General features: G+C 33.0%; 1 protein-coding gene across 2 annotated transcripts in view; it reads left to right on the top strand.

Annotated features, from left to right (window-relative positions):
- Positions 1-25,169, top strand: part of HCRTR2 (hypocretin receptor 2) — a 118,591-nt gene that overhangs the window by 80,298 nt on the left and 13,124 nt on the right. For both annotated transcript variants that reach the window (XM_015449292.4, XM_015449293.4), the window contains exons 3-4: positions 6,087-6,330; positions 14,831-14,946. In XM_015449292.4, coding sequence (XP_015304778.1) covers positions 6,087-6,330; positions 14,831-14,946 — 360 coding nt within the window. The remainder of the gene's footprint in view (positions 1-6,086; positions 6,331-14,830; positions 14,947-25,169) is intronic.

Genomic DNA, 25,169 nt, shown 5'->3' with positions numbered 1-25,169 from the left:
TATTTGCCTAAGGCATTGGCAAACTGAAGGAAAATAATACTTGAGAATTTATGGGGAAATGAGTGAAGTTCTGGGTAAAAATAAAGCAACAATCTGCCAAATCATCATTAGATGCTGCACAAAAATTTTTTTTTTTAATTTCAGCTTTAGATATTATTCATTTATTTATTTTTTTAAATTTATTTATTATTATTATACTTTAAGTTGTAGGGTACATGTGCATAACGTGCAGGTTTGTTACATATGTATACTTGCACAACTTTTTTGATTCGTTGTTTGATTTCAAAAGTTTGATTTTGCACAAACTTTTTTGATTCCTAATTTCCCCATTGTTAAATAAGAACCTTGAACCAATTAATGATTTAACCAATTAATGATGTCCCCAAACCAATTATTGATCTTTCTCTTGAACCAATTAATTATCTTCCAGTCCAAATCATTGAGAATATTTGTTTTTACCAGTGATTTTATTTTATACTGAAGAATTAAGACCTACTCGGTCAAATCAGTGCCATGAACAGATTTTAGTGTAGATTCTAATTCAAACTACCAGATTTGGAATCTCCATTCTGCCATTCACCAATTGTATGCTATCAAGCCAAATAGTTGTAATTCACTTATCTAAAAGGATAATTTTAATGAGATCTACCTCATATGGTTGCTGTGACCATTTACTTAGATAATTAATATAAATAACTTGGCTCGGTGATTACCCTCTGGAAGATGATGATTTTATAAAAACAGTATGTTCTCAATAAACATCAATTATCAGCATCAGAATCATCATTAGTAGTTGTTTTTCTTTCCTTAAGAGTGAAAACAGCTTCTTTTTTCCATTTAATTGCCATTTCAGTAATTAAGAACGAATACTTTCAGAGATTAGTGTTCTGATTGTTATTATAGCTCTAAAATTCTTAAACAAAAGATTCATAAGATGATGTTCACATTCATACATCCATCCTAAAGGATGGATTTCCCTTACGAATTGGACAGCAAGTGAAATGGTGACCACTCTCTACTTGTCTTCCCATAGTCTTCCGGCATCCTCAGTTGTTACTCCATGCAGTCTCCCAGATGGTGATTATAATATTTTAAGGAAACAGAAAATAATCTCCCAGTAACAAAAAATTAGTGTGGGGGGGCATAAATAGCCTATTACTAGACATTATGCTGAATGAAATGTTGCAAAGAGATATTTAGTTCAATAGTTCCTCAGTTACCTCTTATAAAAAGAAGTGAAAAAAATTTAAGGTTAAACACTTTTTTATAGAATAGTAAGTGGAAAATACTATAGAAGTTATAAGCTCCATGCATATATTATGTTTAATTATAAAGCTAGTTTGGGTCAGCCTGCTGAAAATCATGAATGGATTACAAAATGAACAGTAGCACATTGTTTTGAGGAAATAGTACATGGGACAACAGAGAAAAATATCCTCATAGAAGAAAAGTTACTAAGAAATGAATGGCTCTGGTGGTGTTTGCACAGAGGCACTAGGAAAATAATACATTTCAGATAATTCTAATATTTCATTATCTCTGTGGTACTTCCAGAAAGCCTTTTACCTCTCCCGGTTTCAATAACTACCCAGGAGAATATTTTGAGGATTCTCTTAAGTTTTGGTATGGCTGCAGTTGCCAAGAGTCTTCGACTGGGAACATTTCATGTTCTCTCTGTGAATCAGAAGATTCCCTGGTGATAGGTGAAATGATAAGGGCAGGTGCAATCATGTGCTAATGCAGAGCGATAGCTTTCTGCAGAGCAGGCATCTCAGAGTTTCCTGTGAGTATTTGCACTAGAGGACAGAATGGAAGCAATGTAACCAGCTAGTGATGCAGGGCATGAGTGTCTTTCACACAGCAGAACTACTTAACAAATCTTACAGTCCAAGGAATATCCTCATCTCTGGAAGAATTCTGTCTGCCTCTCCACACACAGTGTCTGATCTAATCAGTTCCTTAGCTGATCCTCTTCTCCATAGAGCAAGGAAAGAAAACTACTGGGTGATCACATGATGCAAAAGACTAGATCCATTTGTTACGCCATCCAACATTACTTCTTAACCGAAGGGTGTAAATGCACCAAGAGATTTGTGCATGGGTAAAACTAGTATTTCAAAATTCTTGATATTTATTGCCTCATTTTTCATAGAATTTTCCCAAATGCAATGAATAGTGCCGATGGGCAATAAACATATAATTTAAATTTGAGCAGTTTTTCTCCCTAGTTGTGACATTTTGAAATGAATGACTTATATCCCTGATATGATATTTATGTCTTACTGAATATTTTAAAACACATTACATCATGTCCAGCCACATTTTAAAGTTATTTGGTTGCATTTTAGATTATTTGGGCATTTACTAATTTGTTATAATTTATATGTTCTTTTTCTTCTAAGTACAATACAGCCTTTAGATTTATGAGTGATATGCTGTAACACATTGGCAAATGCACAAAAATCTTAAAAGTCTCACAAACGTTATAAAGCTTGGCCAAATAATTAAAATGACTCTTTTGTATCTTTAATAATTGTATAACTCCAAGACAATTAATATGTATTTGGTTATTTGCTGAATAATTATCATGTATTTCACTTCTCTTCCAACAATGACAATAGCATTGGTTACTTTTTCAGAGTGATTTTTCTTTTTTAACTGCAGAAGAAGCCCTACACAGAAAATGTTTAAAAAAAAAAAAAAAAAGCCAAGTGAGATGTGGGAGGTGGGGAATGGGTGGTCAAACAAGCTCCCTCTCTTTCAGTCATACTTGGCAACCTTTCTACCTATTAGTGTTTATCATCCAAATCTGTGATTTGGCAAAATTTTCCTTTCTCCTTATAGTGAATATTTAAGATCACCTTGACATATCTATTTGCTAGTATAAAACAGTGGACTTCTCTACTAAAGGAAATCTCCAAATACTACCCAGTGTGAAGGGTGCCCATAGTATAGGTCAAAGGCCAAATACCTGAAGGCAGAAGAAAATTCCCATTATCTCTCCACTTCATTCTCAACATTCATAATCCACACTAGATTCACTTCTCAAATGACTTACTATTAGACTGACTTGAGCTAATATCGGAATCCAAATGAAAAAGACACCCAGAAGTTCACGCTTAGAAGTTAAAAGCAATAACAAAACTTTCACTTATAATTACTCATGATAAAATGCAATTTTATATCACCTCCAAGAAAATTGTATACACTGCACATAATTGTATATTAATGTGTCAAATGCAGAAGCAAATATAGTAGTTCAAACAATGAATATTAACTCACTGATTGTCAAGGGTTCATTCAATGGATTGGTTCATTCTACTGTTAGATAAATCACACTAGCATATTCCCCACTTTTCTGTGTGGTGAAGGGCAGTGTTCCCTGGGTCACTGTTGGTGCTGGATGTCAGTCTTTCAAGTGAACTGATATGAATTGATCATTATGACCTAATGGCATTAGGAAACACTAGAAATGACATTCATATTTGAACCATGCTACATCTATCCCATTTATCCATGTTGATTAGATTAATGGATTATAAATTGCTAAGCCTTGATGAACACTTTGTACTTCTAGTTGCTAGAGAGGATTAATATATCTCTAGCCCAGAAGCTATGAAAAGGCTACTGTGCAAATCTATACAACCACAGTTCTATTCCCAGGTTAGCAATGGTATTGAGGGGCCTGAGGTGCTTAACTTATTTGCAGAGAAGGAATGGAGGGTGTAGAGAATAAGGTGAGATTGGTTTGAGAAAGGAAATTGAAGGTACTCTAAGGTAGCACTAAGAAATTTCCAGGAGTCACTAATCAACTTAAGCCCATTCTCACAGAGTCCAGCCCTTTAAAATTACACTCAAAATGATATTAGTCTCCAATAATTTAGCAAAGGTTAGGCTTTCACTTGTAATTTTATGAATATTCTTTGAAAAGCTATCTGTTCCAATTAAAATATAGAACTTCAAGCTCAAGAATGAAAGATAAAACTAATAGTATAATCATTATTGTAATTATTATTATAATCATAAGTAACAGCAAACACACAGCACTTACATGCCAGCCCTGGAATAGACATTTTCATCTCAACTAACTGTCCATACAATTCCATGGTTAAGTACTATTAATCATCCACACTTTACAGATGAGAAAACTGAGGAATGGAGAGGTTAAATAACCTCCCTAAGATCACTCTGTAAGTCAGATGGGATTCATGCCCAGAAAACCTGGTTGCAACTTGATTCCAACTATACTCTTCTGCTTCTCCCATAGAGAAACAAAAGAATAATAGTTGGTAAGAATCTTATCCTGTTGATTTCCTTCATTTAGCATACACACACACACACAACAACACACAACACACAACACACACGTTAGGCCCAAAGCTGTAAAGTGAGTGAGTCAATAGTGTGCAGCTAGCTGATCAGAGAGAGAGAACAGATAGATCATCCTGACAGCCCAGAGACTTCCTGCACTGTTGCACTGGCTCTTAGATCTCTTTCACTCGTTTGTACCTATAATCAACATATCAACAAGAAAGGTACTCATGTAAAAGACTGAGATATCTACCCTTTCCACATATTATGAGATCAGTATAACCAGGACAGAAAAATAGAGGAAGATGACTGGACTACGTCTACTGTCTTCAATTAAAGCTCACCACTATTAATGGATTAACAAATATTTGTTTTAAAGACATGCAAGTATACATTCGTTGCAATACTATTCACAATAACAAAAATGTGGAATCAACCTAAATGTCCATCAATGATAGACTGGATAAAGATAATGTGGTGCATATACACCATGGAATACTATGTAGCCATAAAAAAGAATGAGATCATGTCCTTTGCAGCAACATGAATGATGCTGGAGGCCGTTATCCTTAGCAAACAAATGCAGGAACAGAAAATCAAATACCACATGTTCTCATTTATAAGTGAGAACTGAGGCCTTTCAGAGGGTAGAGGGTGGAAGGAGAGAGAGGATCAGAAAAAATAAGCAATGGATACTTGGCTTAATACCTGGGTGATGAAATAATCTGTACAACAAAACCCCATGACAGACATTTACCTATGTAACAAACCTGCACACGTACCCCTGAAATTAAAATAGAAGTTAAAAAGAAAATATTTATTAAATGCATAATGGACATCAAATGTTGTATCAGATATTGGTGACACAGTTGTGAAAAAAACAGAAGCAGTCCCTCCTAGCATAGAGCTTTGTTCCAATAGAGAAAACAGACGATCAATAAGCAAATTCAGTGAATAATTTACTACCTTATACTTGCTGAAAAGAAAATAAATAACAATCTGTAAAAAAAAAATGTAAAAGAAATCAAAAGTCTTTTAAAGGGAGAGGGGATTCTGAGACTGATATCAGAATCAATATTTCATCCAGTATAAGAAAGCACATTGAACATAATTACATCAACTAATCATGTGGATGTAGACATTTTTAACTTTTTTTTTTTTTTTTTTTTGCTGCTGTTGTTATTTCCTTAAAGTGCCAAGTTAAAGAATGATTTGTGGTGTTGTTAATCATATAAAAATTTTGACTGGGTGAGCTTATCTAGTTTTTGGAGTCACATTGCCTAGGCTAGCAGTAAGCAAACTGTCGTAAGGAGATTCACATACAGAATTCTCTTTTAACATGACTCGTAACTTTCCTAGGGTGCTACATGTTGAAAATGCACTGATGTACAAATAGCCCTTATTATTTGAAAATATGAAATAAGCTACCTATAATTAAAAAATGTTAATTAAATATAATTTAAATCAAATGTCTATATGATAATTTAAAAGAAAGACATATTTTTCTTTTAAGTGAGGCTTTTCCAGTTTGGACTAAACATATGTGTTTTATTTTATTTTTTCTATATGAGGGTATGATTTCTTCCAATCAATGGAAAAGTTATAGGACAAATTTTTTTTTAAATAGAAAGCACTTGCATGCATTTTTTTTTTTTTTTTGGCAACTTTGAATTTGCTTATATGTCATGACTACCTTTCTCACGTAGTAAATATATTAAGAGTAACTCTTTTAACAGCTGGTGCTTCTCCATTACTATGATTTTTCTTTTCTCTAGACCGTGTCAGTGTCTGTGTCTGTCCTCACACTGAGCTGTATCGCCTTGGATCGGTGGTATGCAATCTGTCACCCTTTGATGTTTAAGAGCACAGCAAAGCGGGCCCGTAACAGCATTGTCATCATCTGGATTGTCTCCTGCATTATAATGATTCCTCAGGCCATCGTTATGGAGTGCAGCTCCATGTTCCCGGGCTTAGCCAATAAAACCACCCTCTTTACAGTGTGTGATGAGCGCTGGGGTGGTAAGTACCTGATGGCCCATGAACTGACATTTACATTACAGCAGCAAATTGAAAATTGGATTAGCATAGCCATTGTAAAGCTGGGCTTATATATTTTATTGACATTTGTGAATACAGTTTTGCAAGAGCATGAAAACCAACTTGAATTTCAAAACAATTTTACAGAATAACTCTACCTATCTGAATCCTTTGGAAATGTTATCTACTATTTTCTCATTTTCGTATCTTTTTTTTTTTTTTTTTTTTTTTTTTTTTTGAGACGGAGTCTCGCTCTGTCGCCCAGGATGGAGTGCAGTGGCCAGATCTCAGCTCACTGCAAGCTCCGCCTCCCGGGTTCCCGCCATTCTCCTGCCTCAGCCTCCCGAGTAGCTGGGACCACAGGCGCCGCCACCTCGCCCGGCTAATTTTTTGTGTTTTTAGTAGAGACGGGGTTTCGCCGTGTTAGCCAGGATGGTCTCGATCTCCTGACCTTGTGATCCGCCCGTCTCGGCCTCCCAAAGTGCTGGGATTACAGGCTTGAGCCACCGCGCCCGGCATTTTCGTATCTTTCAGATAGGAAATGAAAGGAGACTGTTCTGCAATTAAGATTTGGTTATTTTAGTTTTTGTTAAACTCTTTAAACAAAAAGCAATATGGAATACAAATCCAATTATGTATTCTGGAATGATCCATGATTTAAAAGATGGTTCAACACTGTGTTGTCTAGTCTGAATGTCCCTAATGGGCTTCAAATACAACTGAATTTTTTCATTTTAAGACCATGTCCTGGGTCACATGGTCCTGGGAACATGACCAGAGTCAGCATGTGGTTCTCTAAGTCAAATAATACAAATTTGTTTTCTCTATTCATAATACATTCAATTGATGAGTTTTGTTACTAGCATAATTATTATCCAGTTTAAGAATTATATTAATTATGAATCAATCTGGTTTCCCATCTGACATGTATGATGTGAAATTTGAACAATCAGGTTTGAAGGCTTTATGTTTCTTTGGTTCGAAATTCTTAGAGTCAGTCTGAGGTTTTTGTGTAATAGTGAGAACACTGCAATCAACACCTGGTGCTAGCACAAATCCGGGCACAGGAAAGAATGACAAAATAAAATAACTACATTTCAGTATAGCATGCACTGATTCCAATATATCACATGTAATCTGAAAAAAAAAATACAATCTGACCTCTTCTAGATATGTATACTAAAATAGCTCATATTTAGGGAATTCATACATTAAAATTGTTTTTTATTAGAAAGATTTATCAAAACAAGCAGTGCACACCAGGAATTGATTATGGATAATATTCTTAAATACTGTAATCTTTGAAGTTCTGTTGTTTCCTACCTTGGTGTTTGTATTAGAACACCGCAAGGAAAAAAAGTCAATCACTGATATATTAGGCATATACTACAGGATACATCTACAGCAAGATAATATTTAACAGAGGTTGAGATTATTTCATATATTGTTGTAAGACCTATAATAACTAAAATTTTACAATTTGCTTTATCTATTACACCAAACATCAAATATCTCTCTTTTATTGGGATTTACTTTTCCTTTTTAACATTGCAACTTTTTTTTTGCTGTATTTTTGTCTGGATCATTTTTTGTTTTTTCCAATTTTCCCAATTAATAGTGCAGATAAAAACAAAATAAATGGAAATTTTCAAAATGGTAGCAATATTCATTGTCTTATGTTCCATTTATTTAACACTCAAACAACACCTTGAGAACTTAGTACATGTCAGGCATTGTGTCCACCTGGAGAGAAACAGACTCTGCTTAAGGGAGCACACTCTATATAATAAGGCTCAAAGACCAATAAACAAATTTTCATGGGATAATCAGTATTTTAATATATTTATACACAAAGTGCTGGGAACACAAATGAGAGAACACACTCAGTTCTGGCCATTTGAACAAAAGTTTACGGAGGAGCTGCCAGCATTCCAGCAAAACATTAAAGATAAGCAAAAATTATCAAGACTGAGAAGAGGGCAAATGATGTCCAGAAAGTAAGAAAATCCACATCATGGATACTACATTACAAAGAAGAGAGAAAGTGAGTCAGAACTTGTAGTTTCTGGAACATCGGGGCAGGTAGTCTAAATAATTGAGCTTTGAAAGAAGATGGGTTGGGGACTGACTGTGACATGTCTCTTATATAATTCTTTTACACTGATTTATATTTAGAAAGCTTAAAAAGGTCTTTCTCAGAATCCTGTACTAAATTCAAGACTAAATTTAGCCCTAGAAAGATTATATTATTTTTTCAAGATTATGAAGCAAATAGGTACATTTAAACCTAAAGTTTCCAACTTGTAAGTTGGGATTCCTTAAGTTTTATAGATATTGCAATTAGATAAAATATAAAAATATTTTTCAATATGTGTCAGCAGTATTTTCTCTAATATTCTGGCAATTAGTTTCACTTATATGTTTATGGGTTGCTTTTATAAGCTTTTCTTTTTTTTAATGTTTCCCTGAATAATCAAGTAACGGTAACCTCCATTAACAAAAAGATTGCAATGCCATGGAATCCTGTTCAGCTATTATGACTAAGTAAACAGATGTATGATGTTTAAATTACCTCTGAGTGGTCAATATAAATACATAAAACTCATTTCTACTCTGATATTTTATTACATAACTCTAGTATGGACATTTTCATAAAAAAAAAGAAAATGATTGTTGAATACTTAAAAATCTAAACTTAGCCTACAGAAGTCATTTAAGAACACTATTTGAAGGCGATTTTATAAATAGCCTATAATTAAATGCTTATAAACACGAAAGTTAAGTATTATTGGATTGAAGTGATTATCTACAAAATCCAACTTAATAAAAGCTCTACAGTCATTTAAATATTAAATGAAATTGCTAATAACTTCACGTTTTTAAGAAACACAAAATAATTCAAAGCAGATTTTTGTCTTTTTTCTTAGACATTTATTATGATGATTTTTACATAGCATGTAAAATCATTGTTCATGTAAACTATTTATAAGTCCATGTTCAACTTATAATGTTAAACCTTTGCATATGTGTGATTGTCACAACTTAAAAAACTATAGGAAAGTATATTTTACAGTGTCGGCTCTCTAAATTCAAACATTTTTAAAAGCCAACTGTCATTTAGCCTGCTTTTAAAGACTATTGTAAAATACCTTCTATTTGAGATTAATTCATAATCTGTGTTTCTTATCTTTATTCTAAGTTAAATCAACAATGTAGTTATAAAAATAGAGAGTGATATCATAATTATCCTACAACCAATATTGCAGTGGAAAAAAATTCAGAAAAGCAATTTGGCCAGTTGATACATATCTATCAAATAACTTTTGGAAAAGTTCTGTAAATGCTGTTTTACTCATGGTGCAAAATAACTGAGAACTCTAACTAAAATATTTACCAGAAATATGTAATTATGTATGGATAAATGATTTCTAAAACTAATTCTATTCATTATTGCCCGTTACTTTTTCCTGAAAAGAACCGTAAGCCATGATTTCTGGCAGACACACACAACACTCAAGAACATATAAAGAATGTTAATACTTATTTTAATAATCTTTAAAATATACATTTGTATGTGTTCACTCTTTGCTTCAGTCTCATCATTTCATACTTTTAAAATTTTTTAATTAACCCACAATTCTTGATTGCTTGGTTTGTAAATGCATAGTTCTACAGGAAAGATCCTATAGAAGGAAACTCTTTGCCGGGTGTGGTGGCTCACACCTGTAATCCCAGCACTTTGGGAGGCCGAGACGGGTGGATCATGAGGTCAGGAGTTCGAAACCAGTCTGGCCAACATGGTGAAACCTTGTCTCTACTGAAGATACAAAAATTAGCCCAGTGTGGTGGCAGGTGCCTGTAATTCCAGCTACTCAGGAGGCTGAGGCAGAATAGCTTGAAACCAAAAGGAGGAGGTTGCAGTGAGCCGAGATCACGGCACTGCACTCCAGCCTGGGTGACAGAGCAAGACCCTATCTCCAAAAAGAAAGAAAATAACTCTTTTTATACACTCAATCAAAGTTATAATTTCTTCACCATTCATTCAGAGTTTAATTATCATGTACTGTTGGTCAATTGTTCTGAACACTGGAGATTAGTAATATCTCTCTTTTTGAATATTACTGAGAAATTGTTCTTTGGTGGGCGAAAAAATTGGAACCCTTTTTACAGTCAAAGTAATTATGGCATCTGGCCTGTTATGAGGTTTGAAAGCATATAAATATGTGTATATGTCTATTAATGGGAAGATTTATTAAACCTATTTGTTAGGGAGAAGATATTAAAACATGTTAAACATTAGGTAAATTTAATGCACCCCTAAACTTTGAAAAGACAGTCAAGTTGAATATTGAGAAATTATATTTAATGTACTTGTTCACTGAATTCCTGATACGTGTACCATGAAAAGAGGAATGTTTGTAGTTTCTAGATAATTAAGATAACATGCTGGCTGAATAATGAACCTTAACTCATCTGACAGAAATGAAGTTTTGCCTGTCAAATATATGATATGACTCTTTAATCTCTGATTTCAAAGACTAAAGATCCACATTTGTTCCTTATTAGTTAGTTTCATATATATATATATATATATATATATATATATATAAAACATTTATTTAGATTGTGCTTATTCATCGAGTAAAAACAGTAATTTTTAATGATTATCAATATTTAAATACTTTTTAAAAATTAAAGTAATGCATATATGGAACAAAGTTTGTGTAGCTATATTCTAGGTTATATACAAATGTCTTAAATACATTGAAGACATTCCTTATGAAGTGCAGAAATACTTTATTTTCATCACACATAATTTAAAATTTCAATGGCATATCTGATTTTTTAATCAGCTTAGACTCTAAGTGTAAAATGAGGAATTTAAGACTATCATGTTTCCCCAATTATCTATTATAATCTCCTTATTAAAACAATCTATCCTACCCTGGAAGTATAATTTTGCTTGATCTTTTTTCCATATCAGTGTTCATTATCATAATGTGCATTTAGCAGTCAATTACATGTTTTTTTCTAATTATTCATAAATATACCAACCACATAAGGAGCTTTTGCTACCATCTATTCAAAACGCCAAAATGTTATCACCGTGATGCTATCCATAGCTGCAGTGGAAAAAAGTTACCTGTCAAATCTGCTTTCCTCTATCCACTCAATTTGTCTTACGCAGACATCAGGGCTTCACAAGTACGTAAGCTTCAAAGTTATATAGATTTTTTAATGTGGAAAGCTCATGTGACACTTCTTCAAAACAAATAAAAGTTCAAAGCCTCTTAGGTGCCTGGGAAGTGCCGAGGTCGCTTTCAGATTCCTTTGAAATTGGCCCAACAAATGCTGTGTAGGCTGTGGCACTTCAAAGTGAAAGACTGTTTGTTATTCCTCCAGTCAGAAATGCTTGAATGTTATCACTTTTTATGTAACTGGTCTGTTTTACAGGATCAACTTTAAAGGAAGTTAGAAACTGATGAGGTAGGTGAGTGCTACCTGGGCCAGAGAGAAGCTACAAATGACACCTCAAATTGGTCTCTTAGACCTGCCAACACATGCATCCTGCTGACCCCCCTGAAGACTGCAGCAGATAAAGACATCTAAACTGAAAGATAAGATGGGTTTAGGATGAATGTGGAGAACATTAGACTCAAACTCAACTGCATCTTAAAGACAGGCTATAGAAATAAGATTGTGGAGGATATTAAACTCATAAATATGTTAAAATATATTCAGCAAGAATCAAATCATGATTGCTCAATAAATATTATCTATTATTATCACAATCATCATGCTTATTATTATTGATTAATCCTGACTATAAACTGCCCTTATCACAAATTTAATCATGTAACCAAGCTTTCATGCTTCTACATCCCTTTTAAGAAGTAATGAAAAGAATAAAATGCATAGAGGTAATAGCATTATTCTTCAATAATAATATGGGATAAATCTCCTTGCCAATAGAAAAGTCAAAATAAAGTATGTAATTTTTAGAAGAAAAACAAAACACCTCTGTTGTGTTAGCATTCAATTAGAATTATAATGAGTTATTACATTTAATGTCTATCTATAGAATCTATGCAGGATATATTGTTTCCTCTTTTACACTGCAGTAAAACTAGATAGACCATTGTGACATATTCGAATACTAGCTAGTATAAAAATATATTCTAAAATCTACAGGGAACTCAAACAAATCAGGAAGAAAAGAAGCAAACAGTCCTATCAAAAGTTAGCTAAGAACATGAATAGGCAATTCTCAAAGGAAGATACATAAATGACCAACAAACATATGAAAAAATGTTCAATATCACTAATAATTAGGGAAATGCAAATCAAAACCACAATGCAATACCACTTTACTTTTTTTTTTTTTTTTTGACGGAGCCTCTCACTGTCACCCAGGCTGGAGTGCAGTGGTGCTATCTCGGCTCTCTGCAACCTCCTGCAGGAGGTTCTCCTGCCTTGGTCTCCCAAAGTGCTGGGATTACAGCCATGAGCCAATACCACCTTACTCTTAAAAGTGTTATTAGTAATAACACTTTTTTTATTAGTAATAACACTTTTAAGAGTAAGGTGCTATTGGAATAACACTTGTAAGAGTAAGGTGGTATTGGCTCATGCCTATAATTACTGCGCCTGGCCAATACCACCTCACTCTTACAAGAATGGCCATAATCAAATAATCAAAAAGCCAAAAAATAAGACATTGGCATGAATGTGGTGGAGAGGGAACACTTTTACACTGCTGGTGGGAATGTAAGCTAGTATAACAACTATGGAAAACAGTGTGGCGATTCTTTGAAGAACTAAAACCAGTCTACCATTTGATCCAGCAATCTCCCTGTTGGGTAGCTACCCAGAGGAAAATAAGTCATTATACTAAAAAGATACTTGCACACACGTGTTTACTACTGTAAACACAATTCGCAAATGGAAAAATATAGAACCAGCCCAAATGCCCATCAATCAATAAGTGAATAAAGAAAATGTGGTATGTATATACCATGGAATACTACTCAGCCATAAAAAGGAATGAAATAACGGCATTCCCAGCAACCTGGATGGATTTGGAGACCATTATTCTAATTGAAGTAATTCAGGAATGGAAAACCAAACAACATATGTTCTCACTCATAAGTGGGAGGATGCAAAGGCATAAGAATCATAAAACGGACTTCAGGGACTCAGGGGAAAGTGTAGGAGAGGGGGTGAAGGATCAAAGACTACAGACTGGGTAAAGTGTACACTGCATGGGTGATGGATGCACCAAAATCTCAGAAATCACCACTGAAGATTCATGTAACCAAATATCACCTGTTTCCTCAAAACCTATTGAAGTAAAACCAAACACCACCTGTTCCCTTAAAACCTATCAAAATAAAAAAAAACACCACCTGTTCCTCCAAAACCTATTGGAATAAAAAATTTTAAAAAATAAATACAGAAATAAATTCAGATTCCCTATATATAATATATAATTATATATATTATATATAAAATAGGTAGGGAACATATAATATGTAGTAGGTAGGGAATATATATATATATATATATCTTCTAAAGTATTTACAAGGTTAGTAATCAATATAATTTACAAAAGCTAAAATATTAAACCACAATGCCATGAAGTCATTAATCGACTTGTTCATAAGTGGCTAATCTGTGATGTGTATCATCTGTGTACATAGGATTAATGATAAGTTAAAAAATTACTGCAGTCCTAGAGGTGCTTATGCTTAACAAGTGAGAAAATATTCATATTGGATTGGAGAAAAATAATGTTATAAAGCCTTAAAATTCTTGTTATTTAAAGTGCATATATGTATTTTTAATAAAAGCATATACACACCACAGACATACTATGCTTAAGAAGGAATTTTGTATAGGTTCCAATAAGTCAACAAAAAGAATCATTGTCAAATTTTTATCATATTTAGTTTTCAAAATTTTTTTCACATTTGTATTTGGAGATACAACTGGGAATAGCCTCCCATTTCTCAGGGAACTTACATTCTAATAAGGAAGAATCAATTGAGTTTATATTTTCTTCTGATTTTAATCAAAGCATTAGTTATTAGGTTTTCATTGAGTCAGGTCCCTTTTTGTAAATGAAAGTTTAGAATAACCCAAATTAATTTTGTTAATTAGGCAGATGTAATCAAGTCAAATAAAGGGCCTTTAAATAAGTGAACACTTGACTTTGGGTAGCACAAATTAAGAAATAACTAATTGTTATTTATCTGAGTACACTAAGTGAAATTAAGACTTTACATTTGGTATGTGTATACACATATACTGAGTAAAAGTAAGTTGTTAAATATTATGAATTATTTTCCCCTTTGCATATATAATATGACAATGACATCAAATAAAAGGTAAATATGTATTTGAAGAAAAGCATTGACATGTATCTTTTTAAAAAGTCCATCAATTATAATGTAAGCTTTTGTTGTTTTGATTTTCATCCCAGGTGAAATTTATCCCAAGATGTACCACATCTGTTTCTTTCTGGTGACATATATGGCACCACTGTGTCTTATGGTGTTGGCTTATCTGCAAATATTTCGTAAACTCTGGTGTCGACAGGTATGTAGTTTCAAATAATTTGTGTGTGTTATTCCTCCACATATAATTTGTTATTTGCTATTCCTTCCAAATAATTTTCCTGTGTTTTTTTTTAGGATGCATGTATAAACAAAATTGAAGAATACATTGAACCAACATAACATGTTCAGAAAATTATCATATTGTGTGTTCTTCTAAAATAATGAGAACCTAGACATAAAAATATGTCTAGGTATGTTTAGAGTAATATTAAGCAAATGTATTTTATAACCTGATAAAGTGCTTTACATTTTAAACAAAATTTAACATCTGTGATTGATTAACTTTTGTCTAGGCATAACATTAATTTCGCTTTCTCTGAGAAATAGCAGATAAAAATTCCTTTAGAGTTTTTGAGACTGTAAGTCTAAAAGGTTATATTTTTAATCAGATTTATTTAATACATTTGAACATATGGGTTAAATCTCCAACTTCAAATATCTCATTCTTTAGAAGATTATGACTCAGGCAGAATGTATAATTTTAAAAACTATATAATGCTGATTTGGGGTTACTACACTTTGTTAGATAATTCTGCTGTATCAGTGAATGTTTGTATTCACTCACTCAGTTATTCATTCCTCAAATATATATCATGAACCATTCACATACACCTCTCATAAAAAAAGCTAAAAATTCTACTTTTAGCCATCGAGGAATTCATAGTCTAGAGAAGGGACATGGTCAGATGCAGGGTGAAAATTTCTTTAAATATAAGCACAGAGAATCAGAGCAAAATGTACTAAAAGGGTATCTAATCCAGGGAAGGTAACATTTAAGTTAAACCTTGATGATGCAAAGCAAATCACCAACAAACACATTTAGTGGTTTGTAAGACAGAGACAAAAAGGATGTGGCTCCGTCTGTCACATTTTGTAAAATGTATCTTAAAATGCCATAATTCTCAGAGATCTATTTCCCTCCTTCTTTAAACTTATCGTCAATATTTAGTTTATCAGGCTTGTGGAAAGCCATGCCATTAGTCAGTTTTCTCTGACACATTTTATCCAACTGAAAAGATTTACTGGAGTCACCTTAATTCATTAAAAATATTTCACAAACACTTTATTTGGTCTTTGAGGATGTGTCTTTGTTTTTTAAATCAACCCTTGTTATTCAAAGCATTTTTCCAGATCATCTGTCACTGACTGGATATGAGCAACACTCATATTTTTCAACACTACATGGCTCATAATTTCAAATGTTCTCCTTTCCTCTACTTTTACAAAGAAGTCATTTCTTTTATGACCTTACAAGTGCAACCAGTAGCAACATTTATTAAAATTTTGTTTCCCATCATTTGTTACTATAAAAACAAATGTGGACCATTATGACACATAAGTGGTGATTTTCTAGATGTTGGTGATAGTTTTCTCAGCACTCTCCACCTCCCTATGAAGCCAATGCTTATATTTTAGGGTGTTTGTTACTACAGCATCCTGTTTCCTAGTACCCATTATTGTATCTGTCATGTTTTGCTAGGTTATTCTTCTATTTAAAAATGTGGTTTGCAACAACAGTTCTGTTTCACTCATATTACAGGTCAGTGGTGAGGATTGGCTGGGGCACTGTGCTCCGTATGTTTTCTTATTCCAGAACCTAGTCTGAAGAAATGGTACTTTCTGGCACATGCCATTCTGAGACTGAGAGAAAAAGGAAACTGGAAGAAAAGTATATTTTCTCTTAATGTCTTTTATGAACCGACATGTGTTACATCTCACTTTTCATTGGCTAAAACAAGTCATGTGGTTAAACTTGACCATGAAGAGGGGAAGCATTCTTCTCTGACAGAAAGACACCACACATCACAGGGCAATGGGGCGCTTCCTACAAGGTGGGGATGAATGATCTGGAATGATACACTACAGAGAAGTCAAAAACACAAGGGCCAGACTGCATGAATTTAAATCCTCACTCCACCACTTAGTAGTTACATGAATTTTGTAAATGACTTAAATTTCTGTGACTCCCTTTATTAACTTTAAAATGGGGTCACATACCATCTTCCTCATAGGTTTGTTACATGTATTCAGGGGTGTCCAAGGGAGAGAACACAGTTGTGGGTTCTTAGTTTCTATTTCTGGTTGGGCCAGTAAAACCCATTCCTCATCCCTATTTTCTGCTTATTACTAGAGACAGAAACAAAAAACCATGGCTTCAGGCTGCTAAAAGCCTAAAAAAAAAAAAAAACCAAAACAGAACTGCAACAACAAAATATTAGGTGGGTTGGATAAGCTTGCTTAGATGAATTAACTCCAGTGCCTAAATATAAAAAGTGCTCATTAAACAAAATATCTTAATAGATGTTGTTTAATAATTGCCTCTCAACTAATTGTACTTATATTTCTAAAATAACGAGCATGTGTTGAATTGGTGTATGTGACTGTTTCTGTTTTTTTAAATGCACATGGAAATACCAATAGAGTACTTCTTATTTGTCTGTCAGCTCTACTAAGATAAAGATTGTCTCGCTGTCATCTTTGTACCCCTAGAAATAGCACATGCTCAGCACACATCAGTTGCTTTCTTCATAAGGAAAAAGCAAGTAGAATAGGAGAAAGTGCTGGGGAAATTTAGATAAAAGAGGACATAGAGAATCTATTGCCCAGTTACTCTGATAAACGTTTGTAGAAATGGATTAGAATTTCTTGAAGGGGAAAAAGCAATTAATGAGCATGTGGAAATAAAGATGTTTTAGATTTGGATTGAGATTTTGTTGGGGAATGTTCAGTGTTAAGATTATGCCCTATTTCCTTATTTTTACTAGTTAGTGTGCGTTGTATAAAATATATTATAATTTCTTATTCATTTATTTACAAATTGGCACACATTTAAAACTCTTTAAAGGTTGTAATGTATCTGTCTTGTTACTTTAACACGGTAAAACTTTACCATGATACCATGGTTACCCTAAAGTTTACATGGTACCATCAGAGAAATTTTTTTTTTTCTTTGAGACAGAGTCTCACTCTGTCACCCAGGCTGGAGTGCAGTGGCGCGACCTCGGCTCGCTGCAAGCTCCACCTCCTGGGTTCACGCCATTCTCTCACCTCAGCCACCTGAGCAGCTGGGACTACAGGTGTCCACCACCACGCCCGGCTAATTTTTTGTATTTTTTAGTAGAGACAGGGTTTCACCATGCTAGCCAGGATGGTCTCGCTCTCCTGACCTCGTGATCTGCCCACTTTGGCCTCCCAAAGTGCTGGGATTACAGGTGTGAGCCACCACGCCCAGCCACAGAAAATGTTTTTAAAAGTTTGTTAAATAAATGAGTGACACCAAAATCCAAACAATTTAATTTTCTACCATTTAAGCATGTAGTTTGAAATTTCCCAAACTCTGATATAAAGTTTAAAATAAATTGCATCACAGACTCAGAAATAATCCACATTCTTTTCATGAACTATGCTGATTAGTGCAAGCCACACAATTCAGAAGATTTGCAGTAAAATGTTTGGGCTGTGAAACTAAAATCATTTACAAAACAGATTGGAATGGCAAATGCCAAGTTCAGCTGAACTCACTTTAGCAGCCACAATAAAGTGAATTAACCTCAAATGGGTGATTACATAGAATTCTGCTTGAGCAACTCTCAATTTCCAACTGTCAGTGTCTATAAACAAAGTTGTAAGGTATTATGTGTGCCATAGGCTACATTAAGTGAGCCATCAAATGAAGAGCTTGTCCTATTTGCTTAAAATTACAGAGATGCATGAAATCTGTTGTGTGCTTTTGAATTAGTAAGTGTAAGATTATTAGTGAGCAAATTGTGTGTCCTTGTCTGACTTTCTCAAGGAGTTTAAGCCTCATTAAAAGAATTAGCTAATACATTGCTGTGAACTACTTAAATTCTCTCTCTCTCTCTCTCTCTCTGTTTCTCTCTTTTTGGCAATTTGACCCAGAGTACTCAGGAAATTCTACAGATTATTTTCTAAAACTTATTTTTTTTAAAGAAGTTAGCTTGCTTGACCCTTTCATTTATCTGTCAGCATTTTTCCTAGTTCAGACCTTTCATATAATTCAACACTAAATCTTAATCATCATGTGCTTGTGTTAATTTATTTCACATTTATTCAGCACATACTCTGTGTCAGCTATAGTGTGAGGTACTGAGAATGGACTGTAATAGATACTTGGGTCTGAAACTATAGTTCAGCTTTTCAAGGGCTTTGAAAGACCTTCTCCTTCCCAGCTCTTACCACAAAGTTTTCTGCTGCTCTTTATTCAGCATTCTTCAAAGAGAACTTAAGATAAATAATAGTTGATGGTGACAAATCAGTCTAGTGTGAGAAAATAGCAAACAAATTACAATTGCAGAGGCAGAATCAGGAAGGCAGTAACTGGAGTCCATACAAAAAAATAAAAAGCACCAGTAAAGGTAACTACATAGGTAAATACAGTAGACAGAATAAACATATTTATCTTCTGTTATCTGATTTAAAGAATAACTGCATAAAACAATAGCTATAAAATTGTGAAGATTCACTTTATAATGTATACAAATGTAATTCAAAAAGGAGGAGGAAACGGAGCTATTTTGCAGCAAATTTGTTTTATACTATTGAGATTACATTGGCATAATCCAAGCAGATTGTTTAGATTAAGTTGCTAATTTTAATCCCCAGTGTAACCAGTAAGAAAATAATTTTCTGAAAAATGTAGAAATATAGGTAAAGCAACAAAAGAATTAAAATAGTATACAGAAAATATTTAACACAAAATAAAGCAGTAGTGAGGAAATAGAAGAACATAAGAGATACAATATATATAAGTCACAAATAGTAAAATGGCAGATATAAATTATATTTTCTTAATAATTAAATTAAATATAAATGGATACAATACTTCAAAGGGCACAGATTGACATAATAGATAAAAACCAACCAATAATAATAAAAAAACCGATGATCCAACTTTATGCTGTCTACAAGAGACATACCTTGTATTCAGATATACAAATAGGTTAAACGTAAAATAACAGAAGTACTAAAATAATCACAAAAAAGTAGTTAATGTGCTTATTCTAAAATTATACAAAATAAATTTTAACAAAATATTGCTATACATAGAGAAGGACATTTCATAATGATGATGGAGTCGATCCATCAAGAAGATATAAAAGTTGTAAACATAGATGCATTTAACAACTGAAACCCAAAATATACCAAGCAAAAACTAGTAGAATTAAGGAGACAAGTAGGCAGCTAGACAATTATAGTTCAAAATGTTAATACTCACTTGCAGTAATGGATAGAAAAAACAGGCAGAATAGCAACAAGGAAATAAAATATTTAAACAAAACTATGAAACCACTGGACTTAACAGATAATTTAAAGAACACTCCACCAAAAACAGAAGAATGCATGTTTATCCCATGTGCACATAGAACATTTTCCAGGTTACATCATAAGATATGCTCTAAGGCAAGCCTCAATACATTTTAAACAATTAAAATAATAAAAAATACATTTTCCTACCATGATAGAATTATAATTGTATTAATTAGAAATTAATTATAGAAATAAATTTTTGAAATTCACAACTGTATGAAAATTAAACATCATACTTTTAAATAATCAATAAGTAAAAGAGGAAATCATAAGGGAATTTAGAAAATGTTTTTAGATCAATGAAAGTGAAAACACAACATACATACATATACAAAATTCAGCAAAATAAGTGCTGAGAGGGAAACTGATAGGTATAAACATTTATATTAAAACAGAAGAAAGATTTTAAATAGAAAACCCTACCCACCAAAAGAAACTAAAAAAAAAAAAAAAAAAATCAAAACCAAAGCAAACAGTAGGAGGGAAATAATAAAGATTAGAAAGGGAATAAATGAGGCATAGAAAAACAATAGAAAAAAATCTATAAAACAGGAAGTTGGAACTCAGAAAAGATCAGAGAAAAGGAGAAACCTTTTCCTAAGTTAACCAAGAAAAAAGAGAGAAAACAAAAATCACTATCATCAGAAGTTATCTTCCTAATTTGATTTGCTTTTGCTTAATCTATCACTACTGTCATTACAGAGATAAGAAGAGAATAAGAGGACAGTATGAAAAAATGTATGCCAACAAATAGCCTAGATGAAATGGACAATTTCATAGAAAGACAGAAACTACTGTACCCTACTCAAAGAGAATTAGGAGATCTGAATAGAGATTGAATCAATAATCAGGAAACTTCCTACAGAGAGAAGCCCAAGTGGCTTCACCATTGAATTCTACTTACCATTTAAACGAGTATTAATGCCAGTCCTTCACAACTTTTTCCAAAAAACACAAAAAGAGGAAACACTCTCATTTCCTTCCATGAGGTCAGAATTTCCCTGATACTAAAACCACAGACGTTACCATAAAATAAAACTACACACTAATATAGTTATAAATATAGATGTGAAAGTATTCAACAAAATGCTATCAAATCAAATTCAACAATATATAAAAATAATTATACACAATGATCAACTGAATTAGCCCACCATTGCAAGGTGCGTTTAACACATGAAAATCAATGTAATGCATCATATTAATGAAATAAATGTCTAAAACCACATGATCATCTTAATAGATGCAGTAAAAGCACTTGAAAAAAATACAATATGCTTTCATGATAAAAAATACTCAACCATCTGGGAATGAATGGGACTTCCTCAATTTGACAAAGGTCATCTATGAAAACTTCACAGCTGACAGCATACTTAATGGTGAAAGACTGAATATTTCCCTAATAAAGTCAGAAACAAGACAAGTATGTCTGCTACAACCATTTTTATTCAATATTGAATAGAACTGATTCTTTACGGGGCAAACAGGCAAGATATAATATTAACAATAATAAAAAATAAAAGGCATGAAGATCACAAAATAAGAGGTAAATTATTTCTGCTTGTAGGTTATGTGATATTTTATATAGAAAATCCTAACAAATTATTTTGCAAAACAAATACATTAGAACAAATAAATGAGTTCAGCTAGTTTTCAGGATGAAAGATTAATATACAAAAATCAATTTCATTTTTATGCATTAGCAAAGAAAAATCTAAAATGAAATTAACAAAAATCATTTAAATAGCAACAAAATTATTCAAATACCTAGAAATAAATTTAATAAAAGAAGCTTAATAAGAGACTTTGTCCAGACTCGATTGCTTATGCCTGTAATCTCAACACTTTGGGAGACCTAGGCGGGAGGATCACCTGAGGCCAGGAGATCAAGACTAGCATGTTCAACGTGGCGAAATCACGTTCCTACTAAAAATACAAAAATGAGCCAGGCATGGTGGTGCAGAGCAAGACTATAATCCCAGCTATAAATCCCAGCTACTCGGGAAGTTGAGGCATAAGAATCACTTGAGCCTTCGAGGCGGAGGCTGCAGTGAGCCAAGATTGCACCACTGCATTTCAGCCTGGGTGGCAGAGTTAGACTCTTGTCAAAAAAAAAAAAAAGGTCTTCAGCATAAACATGTATATTTAGGGAATGTTCAGAAATTATAGAAACATGGATTCCATGCAGCAGATATAATTCCCTAAAAAGAGAATTATGAATTCACTGTATTGCTGAGGATTCTAACATAACCACTAAAAATCCAGGGAGAAAATTACCCTATTTTTGTATTTAAAAAGGTGTGTCTGCTAAATGATGTGGTTCTCCTCTCTATATAGGCAACAAAAATAGTGAAAAGGAAATGGCTCTGGATTATTAAAAATAAATAGTATGGTGATCAAATCAATTAAATAATATTCCTTCAATATTTTAAAGTCCTATACATGAATATCATTTACAATCATAATTATTAGCAACTTCAATGAGTAGTCCACCGTTATACAAGTTTCTCGAGTCAGCTATTTCCATTCAAGCATCAAATAGTCCATTTCTGTAACATTTTGTTCTTCATCACCATATTCAGTCTCAGAAAGGTTACCAACACAGTCCTTGAATCACATGTAGTACAGGTTAAGCATCTCTAATCCCAAAACCTAAAATTCTAGCTACTCTAAAATCCCAAACTTTTGAGAGCTAACATGATGCCAGAAGTGGAAAATTCCCCCGCTACCTCATGTGACGGGTCACATCAAAAGTCAACCAAAACTTTGTTTCATGCCCAAAATTATTAAAATTTATTTCAAGACTATTGTATTGGGTGTTTATAAAACATAAGTACGTTTTGGGTTTAGACTTAAGTCCCATCTATAAGATATCTTATTATGTATATGAAAATAATCCAAAATTCCAAAAAATCTCAAAACACTTTTGGTCTCAAGAATTTCAGATAAGGGATTCAATCTGTACACGAAGAGTACACATACAATTACAAAATATCATTGAAAAAAACTTAAAGAAGGACTACATAAATGAAAAGATATTCTGTGTTTATGGATTGGAAGATTCAGTCTTGTTAAAATAGAAATAATCTTCAAATTAATCTATGAATTCAATACAATTCCTATTAAAATCCCAGATGGCTTTGCATTTTGGACACAAATTGATGAACTGATCCTAAAATTAATGTAGAAATGCAAGGAATAGAGAAAGCCAAAATAATCTTGAAAAAGAAAAACAAATTGGAAAACTTACTTCCTAATGTCAAATCTTAATAAAAAGCCAAAGTAACTAAGACAGTGTGGTACTTGCATACAGTTAGTCACATAAATCAATGGAATAGAATTCATGGTCCACAAATACTCTCATGTTTATGATTAATTGAGTATTGATAAAGGTTTTAACACAGTTCAATGGGAAAAATCATAATCCTGACAACAAATGGTGTTAAGGCAATTGTATATCCACATGCAAAAGAATGGAGTTGAACCTCACTTCATACCATATTCAAAGCTTAACTCAAAATGAATCACAGATTTATATGTAAGTGCTAATCTCTTAGAAGAAAACACAGAAGCAAATCATCATAACCTTGGCTTAACCAATAGGTTCTTAAATATGACACCAAACCACAAGCAACAAATGACAACATAGATACATTGGACATTATGAAAACAAAACTTTTGTGCTTCAAACTGTGCCATTAGAAAAGTTAAAAGTCAGCCCATATAATGGCAGAAAATATTTGCAAATCATTTTTGTGGTAAGGAATTTGTATCCAGAATATCTAAAGAACTCTTATGAATTAATAATTTAAAAAACAATTACAAGTAGGCAAAGATTTGAATAAACAATTCTGCAAGAAGATATACAGATGGTCAATAAGCACATAAGAAGGTGCTTAACACACATTACTCATTAGAGAAATATTAATCAAAATCATGAGACACCTATTCACACACAACAGGATAGATTTTTTTAAAAGCCAATAATCATTATTGGTAAGGATGTGGAGTAATTGGAATCCTCCTACATTGCTGGTGGAAATGCAAAATGATGCAACTGCTTTGGAAAACAGCTTGATAGTTCCTCAAAATCTTAGAGAATTACCACATGACCCAGCAATTCAATCTCTAGCTATATACCCAGAGAACTGAAGGCATGTTTACACAAAAACTTGCACATGAATGTTCATGACAGTATAAAATTCATAAGTAGCCAAAAAGGGGAAACAACCCAAATGTTATCAATGAATAAATGAATTAACTAACTGTTCTATATGCAAGCAATATAATATTATTCAGCTATTAAAAGAAATGAAGAACTGATATGTGCCACAAGACTGATGAATCTTGAAAACATACTAAGTGAAAGAAGTCAGGCACAAAAGGCCACGTATTACATAATTCTATTTGCATGAAATGTTGAGAACAGGCAAATATATATAGAGCCAAAATAATTTGTCCTTGGCAGCGACCGGCAGAATAGGACAATAAGAAGTGACTGCTAATGGATTTGGAGCCTCATTTGGAGGTGATGAATATGTTCTCGATTAGATAGTGATGATGTGATAGTTGCACAACTGTGAATATTCTAAAAATCATTTTTGAACCCCTTAAAGCAGTGAGGTTTATGGTATGTGAATTATATCTCAATAAAATGTCTTTTCCTAAAAAAAAAAAAAAAAGAAAGAACCAAAATTATGGATATTTAAAAATTTTAAAAACGGAAGTTTTTTTTTGTTTGTTTGTTTGTTTGTTTGTTTGTTTGTTTTTAAAGAAAATTCTGCTGCTGAAACCACAGGGAAGCAAAAAAGGTTAAACACACAATTTGATATGTTAATGTAATGAAAGACTATAATAGGAACTATCCCCAGGTTG

The sequence above is a fragment of the Macaca fascicularis genome, chromosome 4 (assembly GCF_037993035.2).
Source record: "Macaca fascicularis isolate 582-1 chromosome 4, T2T-MFA8v1.1".
Classification (NCBI taxonomy): domain Eukaryota; kingdom Metazoa; phylum Chordata; class Mammalia; order Primates; family Cercopithecidae; genus Macaca; species Macaca fascicularis.
This window is presented reverse-complemented; position numbering and strand designations above follow the sequence as displayed.